The sequence below is a fragment of the Neopelma chrysocephalum genome, unplaced genomic scaffold (genome assembly GCF_003984885.1).
Source record: "Neopelma chrysocephalum unplaced genomic scaffold, ASM398488v2 Primary Assembly neopelma1_26, whole genome shotgun sequence".
Classification (NCBI taxonomy): Eukaryota; Metazoa; Chordata; class Aves; order Passeriformes; family Pipridae; genus Neopelma; species Neopelma chrysocephalum.
Window position 1 is genome coordinate 14,606,698 of NW_020897695.1, and position 12,701 is coordinate 14,619,398.

The 12,701-nt window shown below is 40.8% G+C and overlaps 1 protein-coding gene across 2 annotated transcripts in view; it reads left to right on the forward strand.

The window, feature by feature from the left end:
• Positions 1-655: 655 nt before the first annotated feature.
• The window catches only part of NPSR1 (neuropeptide S receptor 1), a 59,941-nt gene continuing 47,895 nt past the window's right edge, over positions 656-12,701 (forward strand). For both annotated transcript variants that reach the window (XM_027675661.1, XM_027675662.1), the window contains exon 1: positions 656-902. In XM_027675661.1, the coding sequence (XP_027531462.1) occupies positions 756-902 (147 nt within the window). In that variant the 5' untranslated portion in view covers positions 656-755. The remainder of the gene's footprint in view (positions 903-12,701) is intronic.

The window sequence follows — 12,701 nt, forward strand, 5'->3', positions numbered from 1 at the left end:
CCCAGAAAATTTATGAGTAGAAAGATAATTGATTACCTTGTTCTGAAGAGTCCTTGAGCCTCTAAGTGAGCAGTCTGTAGGAGCCATGCCTTTCCAGACAGGCTCTCCATATGGTGAAGAAAGCCCTGCCTTTCCTGGGTGTGGAGCACACTCAAGCTCTTTGCAAAGGTGAGTGAGAGGCCTATTTATGAAGTCAGGAAGACATTGACATGGAAGTTGTGATAGCTTAAGCCTACAAACTTAATAGGGTTTTGCTAATACAGGAGAGTGTGTTGGTGCTTGTGTATGGATATGTTGTAATACTGCAGGTAATCAAAATCATAGTGAGCTGAGCCAGGGTAAGTAAGCAAATCTGCTGAGTGGAATACCCAGCTCCTGGGCTTAATGCAGGGAGCAGGTCCATGCTTTTACAGGTGTGCCTGACTCCAGAGCTAACAACTTGGTGTGTAAGGCAATCCAGAGTCGACAAAGCACGTGGCTGGGATCGTGTGTGCTGGCTTTTGTACTGGCTGCTGCTACTGGAAAGAGTATGTGGATAGCTGTCGTCAGAGTTGTACCAAAGGAAAGCTCAAAGGGATGATGCCAGCTTGGCTTTGTTTTTTTTCTATCACTCAGCTGCACTGAAGCCTGACGCCTCTGGTAGCCAGTAGTGGAGCAGTGAGAAGCTGGTTTTGTGCTGCGCTTTTACGGGAGAAGCCTGGCTGCATTAACTCTTACTAAAACAAGCACCTAGACAACTCGCACAAAATCCAGTGATGGAGGTCAGCTCCACAGAAGCCAGCAGCAGCTCCCAGGGAGGCACCGGCTGGCTGGATCTTACCCTTGTCACCTGTACTGAAACGGTGACTTTCACTGAAGTGGTGAGAGAAGAGGAGTGGGGATCCTTTTACTATTCCTTTAAGGTATTCTTTTAAGGCGTGCATTACTTTTCTCACATGCTTGCAGCTTTGGTGCATTTTCAGCAATTGTGTGGGGAGGCAACTAGGATTACTGAACTTTTTTTTCCCAGATATCGGTTGTTTTTTACCCTGCAAAGACAGCTGACAACATGTGTGAGGCATTTACTGAAAAGCAAAGTACTTGTAGGAATTGGAGAACATGTCTTAGCCAACTGTATCCCCTCCCAAGAGAGGACAGTACTGTTTTTTTGTAGAGGTATTGTAATTATACATGCATCTTTAATCAAAAGCTTGTATGATTTTAACACATTTTAATGTAATTTCTTATAGGCATCATCTTGACATAAGGGATTTCTTTTTGATTTTCCAGCTATAACAAACATTGCACAAAAGTGAGAGGAGGTTTTTTGCTGGTTTTGTTTGTTTGTTTGGGTTTGGTTTTTTGTTTGGTTTGGGTTTTTGTGGTTGTTTGTTTGTTTGTTTTTATCATGAGGGAAAGGTTCTAATTAGTTGGTTTGTTTGTTTTTAACTTGAGCAAGGGATGTAGTCTCTTAAAGGCTGCTGTTAAGAATGCACCAGATGAGTCATTCAGTAGTGAATGCTGCTGAGCGGCATGGGAAGTATGTTCATTCGTCTCCAAAACCAACCATCACCCTGGCAATATGTGAATGTAGGAAAAAGATTAAAGAGGTACTGAAATTTGCCTTTCCTTAAGATTTCTATGCCTATTGCTGTTGCTTAATTTCATGCTGATTGCCATGTCTCCCTTTACTGTTATGGCATGTTGTACAAGTTAAGTTCAAGTTATTAAAAAGTCTGACAAGGAGTACCCTGTTGTTCCTTCTGGAGCTCAGGACCAAAGAGATGAATTTCAACTGGAAAGACGCAGGCATTTATATCATTTCACAACATGTGAGGTAAAAGGGGATATATTCAGAAGCAATTTTTATAGCTGTGAGACTGGTAGAGCTCAGACACAATGCTGGTGGAATCAGTGGACTTACTGCAGGTTTCCACCCCTCATAAAGAAAGAGATGATCTCTGGTTCTATTCTTAATTAATGAGGGCATCTTTTAACATGCTGCTGATATATTTTTTTATTGTTAAAATAGTACTTTCCTATTTAGGATTTCAGAGTAGAGAATTCTTTTTTTTTCCTTTTTTTTTTCCCCTTCTCCATGTTAGACTCCTAAAATGCTTTTGAAAAAAATATCAGAAGTGACAAGCAAAATACTTTTAACAAATACTTTTAACAAATTTCTCTTTATCTCCTTTCTTCTTTTCATAGTTAGGGCTGTAAATCTGAGCAATGTCATGGGAGCAGTATTTTATAATGGTAAAAGTGACAATTAATTCCATGATTAGAAAGTCCCCAGGCAGAAAAATGCTTGTTAATAGGAGAGATTGAGTAAATTACAATAATTAGGAAACCATGGATAGTCATGCATGCTCACCCATTGCTAAAGGAAACTTGGTTCTGTTAGATGAGAGCTTCTCATTAGATTTGCACTACTCTGCCTGGCTCTGGCATATATAGTGTGAACTTTACAAGGAGATTCACTGATTTCACATCAATTACGAGCTGTTGATAGGCATGGAAATATTTTGACTCTGGAGACAAGTGACAGCTGGTGCAGCTGTAGGAAAGGAAGGAGAGAACACCTGCTCTGATGACTAGAGTGCAAGGAAGACAGGGCTCCCTGCCAGCAGTTTCAGTGCTCTGGAAAAGCTCATGTGTGGAAGGTATGGCTGGTACCTGTTGACTCAGTTGGCTGTCCTCCACCAGCTCTGCCCATGTTGTGGCCGTGCCCTTACCCCCTCCAGCAAGCCAAACAGCATCTCCTTCCTCTTCACAAGGGTCTGGTTAAGCAGCTAAAGCAATATAAGTTTCAGTTTGGAATAGGCTGTATGAATTTGAAAAACAGAGTTCTATGTTCAAAATGTAGCTACAAATAGCGTTTTGCCCTTTTATTGGGATTTTCAAACACACTGTAGCCTCTAGCTGATTGTAAAGGCAGCTGGATGAGCGGCCACCACACAGGTTGATCTCAGAGCTTGTGTGCCAGGGTGCAGACAGGGCAAACAAGCTATTTCTTTTCGGAAAATGCAGGTGTAATGTATCTTATCAAAGCAGTCAGAGGAAAACATGATCTAACCTAATATATGGAGACCAGGGAGTGACTCTCACCCAGTACCTGTGTTAATGACTTTTTAGCAGTTTAATCCAATGACAGCTTTGTAGGATACCTCACATGCTGCTCAAACTATGGGAGCGTGCACTGGTTTCTTCTTTTCCTCCCATGCTTCAAAAGGACAACCTTTACCCACCTAAGGTATTATCTGTATTATACTGTGATGGCAATGTGACAAAAGTAAAATAATGTGCCTTAGTGGCAGAAAGTCTTGTTATAGGCTGACCTGTGAGTGCTTCCCTTTCGGAAGCATTGGAGTTTCTGTCTATTCCTCTGCTTAACAGCTAAATCCTGCAGTGTTTCAGATTAGAGTGTGTTTTGCCAGTTCAGTCCTAATTTTTTTTTTTTTTGGCTCAAGAATGGAGCATTTCCTTCACTTGGAGGAATGCACATTTTCTTCTGGTGGTCATTACTGTAGAAGGGCCAGCTGCTCACCAAGGCTCTGCTAACAAAGTCTGTTTTGGGGCCATGTGGGCTCCCTAGGGTGGCTCTCAGCATGCAGAGTTGTAGCTTTTGGGGCAGGACTGTGTGTACCCATGCACCACTCCCCAACAAAGATGAGCTGGTGCTTCCATGGCAAAGGCACTGCCTCATCCCCACTAACATTCAGGTCTCGCTGCTGTGTTATGACAAATGGTCCCTGAAAGCCCAGATGCCTTTCCAAGAAGCATCCAGGTAGGTTAGTTTTAAACCACAAGGAGTTCTGTTGTCTGTTTCAGCACCTAATTCAGAACAGATGTGTATATTGGTATTAATTACAGCTTCAACCTTCCAGGCCAAAGGAGTGTTCATTACATCCCTTTACAATCTCCTCCACATGTGTTTAATCTATGCGTAGAAGGGCCCTAAGTGAGTGTCAACTGCCCCCTGCTAAATGAAGTAGTCTAGAAGGAACAGAGGTTATCTGAACACCTATGGCCTTTCTCCACTTAAGTCTACAAGCCTGACAAGGTACAAACCAGAAACCTGTCTGGGGAGAAGCTGAAATCTCAGAATAGGTTTGCCCCAGTTGTCTACAGAGTTGGAAGGCTTTGTCAGGACTGGAGGAAGCAGCTCCTCTTGCCAAGTACTCACCACCCCAGAACCTTCCCCAATGGTAGGAGAGGATTGAGTAGGGATCATCTCTCTTTTAAGAGGTCTGCTGAGAAATGGGATGCCCTACTTTTATGCAGTAGTGTAAAGGTTGGAGTGCTCAAAAGGAGAAAATTCACAGTTGCTATTTCTGTCTTGGTGGCACCGTGTTTCCACCATCATCTCCTGCCTCCCAGCAGAGAGGGCTGACTTCCATCAGGTAGATAATTTTCTTATTTTGTTTTCTGCTGCGTAGAGCTGAATCCTCCCCTGAGCAGCAGGACACAAAGGTTTTGTTGTTTACACCCACGGTCGCTGGGAACCCCAATGCTCTGCTTTGCCAAGTGGGAATCCCAGCCACTGGTCCACACGTTGGCACCGCCCCCCGGGCCCATGAGCCCTGGTCATGAGCCCAGCATCGCCACAGCAATGACGCTGCAGTGTTAAAGCTCTCAGGAGGAAGTATGTGCATACCAAAACCACAACAGATTATTTTAAACATATAATGTAAATTCCCAGTTTGTTTCAGGAAGGACTGTTTGATTCTCTGCCTGAAAATGTCCTCTCCCTACACTGTAGCATTCCCTGTACCTGCATGTTTAAGCCCATGTAGCTCAGATATTAAACAGGACATCACAGCCTAGACTGAGTAAGGACAAATCTAGGAGCACGTGCTGCTTATCCATGGAGTCTCTTTACAAAGGGCCTGCCATCTTCAGCAAAGAGCTGAGGAGACCAACATGATAGGTTTTGTAGGACTATCAGGTACCATGGATTTGGCCCCAGGTGTCCTCAGAGCCTGTTTAAGTCAGAATCTGGTGTCCTTATCCTTTCATTCAAATACAGGGGTTGCTTTATCTCCTGGAAAGCATTTGCTTATGCTATTGTTCATTCTGATTTTCTAGCAAATATACAGAGCATCCCATGCTTGAATACATAATAGGAAAATAATAATGGGTGCTGTCAAATTTCTGGAGTAATCTCTGCAAATGCAATCACACATTTTATAAAATAGACATATCAAATAATTCAGAGGTAACTTTGCAATCTTTCAGTGTGGGGAAAGGAGGAGAATTAAGTTTACACAAATAAGGTGTCAGGAACCCCTGAACACAGCCTCTGTAATATGCCATGATGACTGTTGTTATTCCTGAGATGCTGAGCTGAGAATGTAATAGCTGATCTCCTTGTGAAACTGCTGCTGCAGTGCTGTTGGCCAGGCTGGCTTCATCTAGCAGCTTAAATGCAACACAGAAGGGATCTGGCAGTATGACATCCCAATTGGGAGCTGCGCTGAGCCAACTGATTTGGGCAGTTTTGTACTAGCAACCCTCATACTACTGTCTCTATGGTCCATACAGCCACATGATTTGCATCTGTCTGCCTCTCCTATATAAATATGCCTGGAAAGTAATATATTTTACATTTTTTGAGATGTTTTACTTGTGCAGGTTAGGCATACTTAATAATTTTACTCTTGTTTGTGATTAGGAAAAACAGCATTTCACAGTTTTAAATATGGCTGTCAAAGTTATACAATTATGGATGGACCATTGAGTGACCTAATATTATCTCTTCATGTTGAAAAGTCCTACGAAGAAAATAGATAGGTACACCAGTAAAAATATATCTTTTCTGAAGACATTTAAATCGGGAATGTCTGTTTATCTAATTCTGTGGAAGTTTCCTAAAGTGCAATAGGTAAAAACATCCTGCAATAACTGGATGGAATTGTCCCCATCTATTAGTCATCTTGTATCAAAACACAGCAGAATGGTAAATATGAACTATCTGCTAGTAGAATTGAATTATTAACATTTGTTACTGACTGTCACAGCCACATCTATGCAGAATCTGGGGCAGGGTGGGGGCTTGTTCAGCTGTTATTTGAGTTCGGAAAGATCACAGCAATTAGCATATATTTAATGTTGTGGTCTGAAAGGACCTTGCCTCATCTGTGACAGTAAAGTCACAGCTAAGGAATAAGTTTTTTTAAAAATGGGGGTTCACAAAACAAATAGATGCATCTTTGCTAGATTTCAAAAAGAAGAGAAAGTTATCTTAACATAATTACACGTTTCCATGAGAAAGTGTCCTGATTTAGTGAACAGACTCTCTCAGCTTGTCCATTTCCATAAGTCTAAAAGGAGGAAAATATTATAGATCTTTCCTCTGTATAACACATTAACATTCACAGACTGTGAGTGCAATACCATATAGACACAATCTCATTCAAAACTGCTTCTCAAGTTCAACAGAACAGAAAAAAATCAGCTTGGGTTCCGTCCAGTTGTGCCCTTCTCCCAGCCATAAAGATCCCTTGGGAAGTGACTGTTGCCAGCACCTCTGATGTGTTGTGAAGGCTTTGTTTGGCAATGCATCCCATGATTTCCAGAATGTCCCATAACCTTGTGCTGGGAGGATAACACAGGCAGTCAGTTAGAAAGCACCTCAGTAAAGCAGCTTCTGTGCAGAAGATATGAGAACTATCAAGCATGACTGGTGACATTGAAATGGGAAAGCAGGAGTCCCAGTGTCAAACCTGAGGCTGAACTTGTTTTTATGCACTTTGAATCAGGCTCCATTCCAGGCCACACTAATTAAAAAAAATAATCAGCTCCTAGAGGCCTTGTTGCCTTCCAAATATGTTCCTCTGAAATCCAATTGCAGTAGAAGTAGTTTCAAAGACAAAATATAAAACTTAGCTTTGAACTTTCCCTTTTCCCAGTCTTTCTTATCTTCACATGAGTTTTCTCAGAGCTTTTAAGTGTCAATCAAATTGCTTTCCTAAAATTTTCAGGAACATCTTGTGTGAACTCTGTGTAGAAACTTCTTCTCAGTTTTTTCTTGCTAGCTGGAGGACATCCTTTTGAAACACGTTTGTATCACAGGGGTGGACAGTACAACTTCTGCTGCTTGTAACAATGAGGGCATAAGATTTCAGTGTCCTTCTCAGTTGTTTGAGCATGTTTCTTTCTTACTGAGACGCCTCTCAGCAAATGAATCAAAAATGATTCAGCCATTTTTTCAGCTTTTCTTGAGCAATAGAGGATGGCTTAAATTAATCATCTGAATCTTTACATTTAGGTCATAATTACTTCCTGCATGAAGCTGGCTTCTAGCCCAAGTATGCCATTTGCTGAGCCTCTTTTTGCGAGACATTTAGTGCCCCTTACTTTTTTCCTTATTGACAGTCAGAATTGCTGTCTACAAATGAAGTATACATAATGCACCTACAGCTTATCTGCAAGCATATTGCTGTTAGGTTGTGGGATTTTTTCACAACACAACTTGTGTAGAAAGTTTCGAAACAAGAAGAAATAAGGATGTTTCCATTTGGCAGTTTAATCAAGTTTGTTCTTTTTATGTACTAGAGAACCTTTATTTTGTAGGTGGTAAGAATAACAAGAGTCATGACCCCTCCAGTGGCATCAACCTTCACTTCTGAGAGCCCACTCTTTAAGCTGGTCAATACCTGGCAGAAATTCTTTTTCTTAGGCCTCCAAATAAGCATAAGAATAATACTATCTTATCCTTTAAAGTTCTTTTCCTAAGACTTCTATGTTTGTACCATTTCCATGCCAGTAGCCTTTAGACTCCTACTTTTTACTTGCAGAGCGAACTTTAATTCACATAAAGATTCACACAAAGCCATGAGTTGTTCATGTTTCTGTGATACAATAAATAACATACGACTTGCACAAAGTACTCATCTGATTACCTCTGTATAAGTACCTTCTAGTTTTAAGAATATTCCTTAAGAAAATAGGTCAGATGCGTACTTATGTGTGTGCATGATAATTCAGGTAGGGAAAGACTTCTAGAGGTCACCTGTGCCAACCACTCGAAAGAAAATTCAAAGTATGCTGGATTTCTCAGGGCAGTGCCCATTGAAGTTTTGAATATTTCCAGGGGTGGAGAGCCTGCAGCCTTTCTGGGCTTCATCCCAGTGTGTGACCACCCTCACGATGAATACTTTTTTCCTAATGTCTAACCAAGGTGTCTCATGTTACAACTCTTACTTGTGGCCTTTTGCCCCTTCACTGTGCATGTCTGAGAAGAACCTTGCTCCATCTTCTCCGCACCCTCCTGTTAGAAACTGTAGGCTGCAGTTAGACCCCAGAAGGCTCCTCCAGGGTTTCTGCTGGGGAGAAATCTGGAGGTATGGGACAGAGAGATTTTTAATTTATTTTTGCTTTGTTTATTTATTTAAAATAACTTTATTAATTATATCAGATGTTGTGCCACTACTTTAAAACTCCCTAATTAAATTGTGTTGATGAGTGTATTTCTTTGATTCCTTTCAGTGTTGCAGTCCAAAGTGCAATTTGCCTTAGAGGTAAGCTGACTATAAATTCCTGACTGAAATCAGTCAAGCTGTATGGCACCTGTCTGCCTCTGGAAAACTAATCCTCCTGGTTTGTTTGTTTGGGTTTTTTTTGGTTTTTCTTCTGGTTTGTTTGAGTTTGGGGGTTTTTTTGTGTGTGTGGTTTGGTTTTTTTTCCTGTTTGGTTTGCTTTGTTTGCTTTGGTTTTGTTGTTGAATTTTGTTTGGGTTTTTTAAGGGCTTTTATTTTTCATCCTAAATGGGGGATGTAAAAAAGCAAATCTGTCCTGAGCATTTTCAGTTTTGAACATTCAAAAATCCAGATCTTCCACAACAGGATCAAAAAAATGTGAATCTAGACTACTCCGTTTTCTTACATGGTCTGCAATTAAAGAGTGAGAAAAGATTTTTCTTTTTTTTTTCCCTCCTCCTTCAAGAAAGTGCAATGCAATCTACCAGTGGTGAAGCTGACCATGAGCATGATGTTTATTCAATTTAACAAGGGACTTTTATATATTCTTCTTATGTGTTAAGGACATTCTTACAAAATTCTTTGGCTTGCTCCACGATTACAGCTCTCTTACAATCTCAATTTCTGCAATAAGCTATGCTAAAACCATAACTTTTAAAATATACCAAAGTCAAGCAGTAAGATCAATTGCATATTCCCAGAGTTTAATCAACTGGCAGGAAGGAGCTCTTTGGGGACTTAAGCCACTACTGACCTGTGATATGAGGAATCAGTGCCTCTTCTTCACCCAAGTGACCAAGGACATAGTGTAGGAAGACACCATGGCAGCAAGGCCATGATTCACCATAAGCCGCCAGTCACTCCAGGAACGGCATACCTCTCTCTCTCTTTTTCTACTTGCTGATTTCTTACCTAGAGACTTATTTTGCCCAGGCTGTTTCCCAACCAGCCTCAGCAGCTAGAACTAAACTGTTTTATGTCGAGTCCCCATTTAAGTACAAACATGCTTTGTCCACTAATAGTTGAACGTCTTCTTGTATTAGGCAGCTCCTCTGCTATTAGGCAAAGGCTCTGCACCTCAAGACATGAGCAACAGTACCTACATTGGGATGGGCTATTAGGAACCCTGTTCCACAGACACAGCTGGTGCCCCTCAACAGAAGGGATACAAATTCTGAAAGATGACAAAGCAAGGAAGATGGTTAGGGAGAACTGGAAGGAGAGATGGCATCATGGCACCAAAATGTTACCCAATATCTCCAAAAGGATTTAACTATCGTCTTGATTAAAGCTGCTCACAGGGGTGATCTTTGTCTTAAATATAAAGCAGAATACTCCTCTTGCTAGACTTATCACAGTCTGTGGATTCAGAAATGTTATTAGAGAAACAGAATGACAAGCCTCTTCTATAGCCAAAGGAAAATGCATACAATCTTCAGCAGGTGTTCTGGCTTACATTTCACCCATGAAGAGGCTTTTTTCATTGACCAAAGCTGGTTTTAATCTTAAAACAAATTAGCAGTACATCAATATGCGCTCCAGATATCAAGCACTTCCATGCTCCAAACACAGCAGTCTTGTGGAACAGCAGCATGTGTAATGGCTCTAGTCTAGCCAAGGAAATCCTCTTGACTTTGAGTCACCAGTATCTCTAGCTTTTCTAACCTAAATAACTGGTATATGACACTAATCTCTCTCATAGCATTCTCATATGTTGTAGTTATCAACACCCATGCAAAAGAAGCCCTTGTCAAAAGCTTCTACAGAGAGATTTGGGAGATATTAGTGTCTTTCTTTTTATCAGAATGCTTCTGATGCCTGCACATGTTATTAAAGAATGCTTTTTTGTAAATTACCTTGCTGAGAATTGTTACTAAGTGAGGATTTTTGTTTGATGAATGAACAAGACATGAAATGAAACGCTTCTATGTCTAAGCAACCTGAAGGTGATGAATAAAACAAAATTAGAGAAAATGCATCTAGAGTGAAATTCAAGGATCCATCAGCTATCTCTCTTTAGCTATCTCTCTAATCTAATAACTATTTTTAAGACTTTCACAGATGGAGGTTTTACTGACTCAATCAATCTCTATATGAGTGATACATTTTAAGTCAATTTTTTAAAATTTTCATCCTGAATTCTGTGCTATAGTTTTGATTCACTGTTTTTTGTCCAGTCTGCAGTGGATCTAAAGAAGAGATTAGTTCTTTCCTTTTTTATATCTGTCTTTTTGTGTCTTCAAGGGTATGTTCATCTTTTGCTGCAGTCTGATTTTTGCTGGATTTAGCAACTTGATTCATTCAGTCTTTTTCCCTGGCTATATCCTCTAGACTGCTGTCAACTGATTTCTCTGTGTCCTTCTTGAAGCACTGTGCCTAAGAGTGGGCATAGTATGGTGGAAGGATTAGAGCAGAGGCACACAAAACTAGTGTTGATCCCATGACAGTGGCTGTTGCTGTCATGGTAGGATGATGTTACTAAATCATGTTCCATTTCTGGGGCACTTTACACATGTGTTGTGTGTGAGGAAGCATGTTTTGAAGACTGGTCCAAACCACTGTGATTACAGCCACTACACTGTAGAGTCCTATACTTTGTTGAACAGCATCTTGCTTTTTTCCTAGTGCATGTTTCCAACTCATGAATGTAATTTTGAATTCTAATCCTAGCCTCCATGAAGGCCTTTATCAAGGTGGCCATCCCATTAATAAGCACAGAAGTTTTCATTCTGCAAGTTAATGCAGACTGAGAGAGGCTGCGGTGATTTAAGTTGCCTATTGTTATAGCTCCTTTACCCTGAAGAATGAGACCTTTTTCCCTTTTGTCTGAATGGAAGCTCCAACAAATTAGTTAATAGACACCTTGGCTTTATTTCTTTGTTTATGGCCTTTCAGACTTATACTATATTCAGTGTTTGCATCTTTTAACTTATCTTTGCGGTCTGGTTTAATTGTCTGTTTCTGCAGCCTAAAATTACTTAACAGCTAATCATTGCTTTTTAACTTGGCAGGAGGGGATTTAAGCTGACCATATGTGCTGCTCTCCTGTGGTGAGGAAACACCCTTCTTAAACGGTCTCTCTTCCTCCATAGCTATTCCTTTCGTGAGAATTGTAAGAACATTTGAGTGTCAGATCCTTGTTCTGTTCCTATCCATCAGTATAATATAGAAATACAGAATTACTTTAAAGAAAATGGTCTCCTGATTTTATACCAAAGAAAATGGGAACAAGTCCTGTCCCTTAGTTTCCTTCATGTAGGAAATATCTTTTCTGAAATGGAAAAGACAAACCAAACTCTGAGGAGAAGTCATGGATTTCAAGGACAAAAATTATGTGAAATCTTACCTTTTATGATTTTATTATCTTTCAAAAAGACGTTTCCTTCCAATTCCTGTACGAAGCAAAGCATCCCCATAAAAATAGTTCCACCATGTCTGTGTCACACATTTTGAAGGGAATTTGTTTCAAGGAAGTTCAAGAGATTTGCAGATACTCCAAAAAGGTGGATTTTTTTTGTTTGTTTGTTTTGTTTGCTTGTTTGTTTGTTTGTTTGTTTGTTTGTTTTGTCTAAAAGCTAAGCATCCAGCCCACACGAGTTGTCTTATCCAGGTCACACTATAATCAGGCCATCCCATGGTAGGTGAGATGAATGGTGACTCATCTCTGACACACTGCTATTATCTAGACAACACTATGACAATTTAGAATTGTTCTCTTTGGAACTTTAAAGTTAGGTGAGATTACCCAAATGGTAGATTACACTGATGAAAGTGATCACGCTGGGAAGAGTGAAACCATCTCAACAAAGCCTTCACTGTATGGTAATCTAATCTCTGGGTTCAGGCAGAGAGTGCAACCTCAAAATGCTCATCACCTTCCCCGCACAACCATATAATCCACAGGGTAGCATGGCTCCCTACCTGGAGCAAAGCTGTGGCTCCCCAATAGAGAAGGCATCATGGCTTCTGGTCAGCTGGAGGCTAAGAGCTGAGGAGGCACTAAAGCTCAATGCGAAGCAAGAAGCTACTTGTTGCTGCTCCGTTCCTTTCATTTCACCTTCCCTCCCCATGTTCACAGCTGAGATATCTTGTTTGCAAGCAGACGGAGCTCTGGTTTCTGCTCACCCATGACAGAATCAGGGGTTAGTGGCTTCCAAATGCTTTTAATGAGTGTTCTCCCCTGGTTCTGCTCTATTATCAGCCCAGTCAGGTAGGTGTGGGTCTCACTGGCAGCCTCCTTTC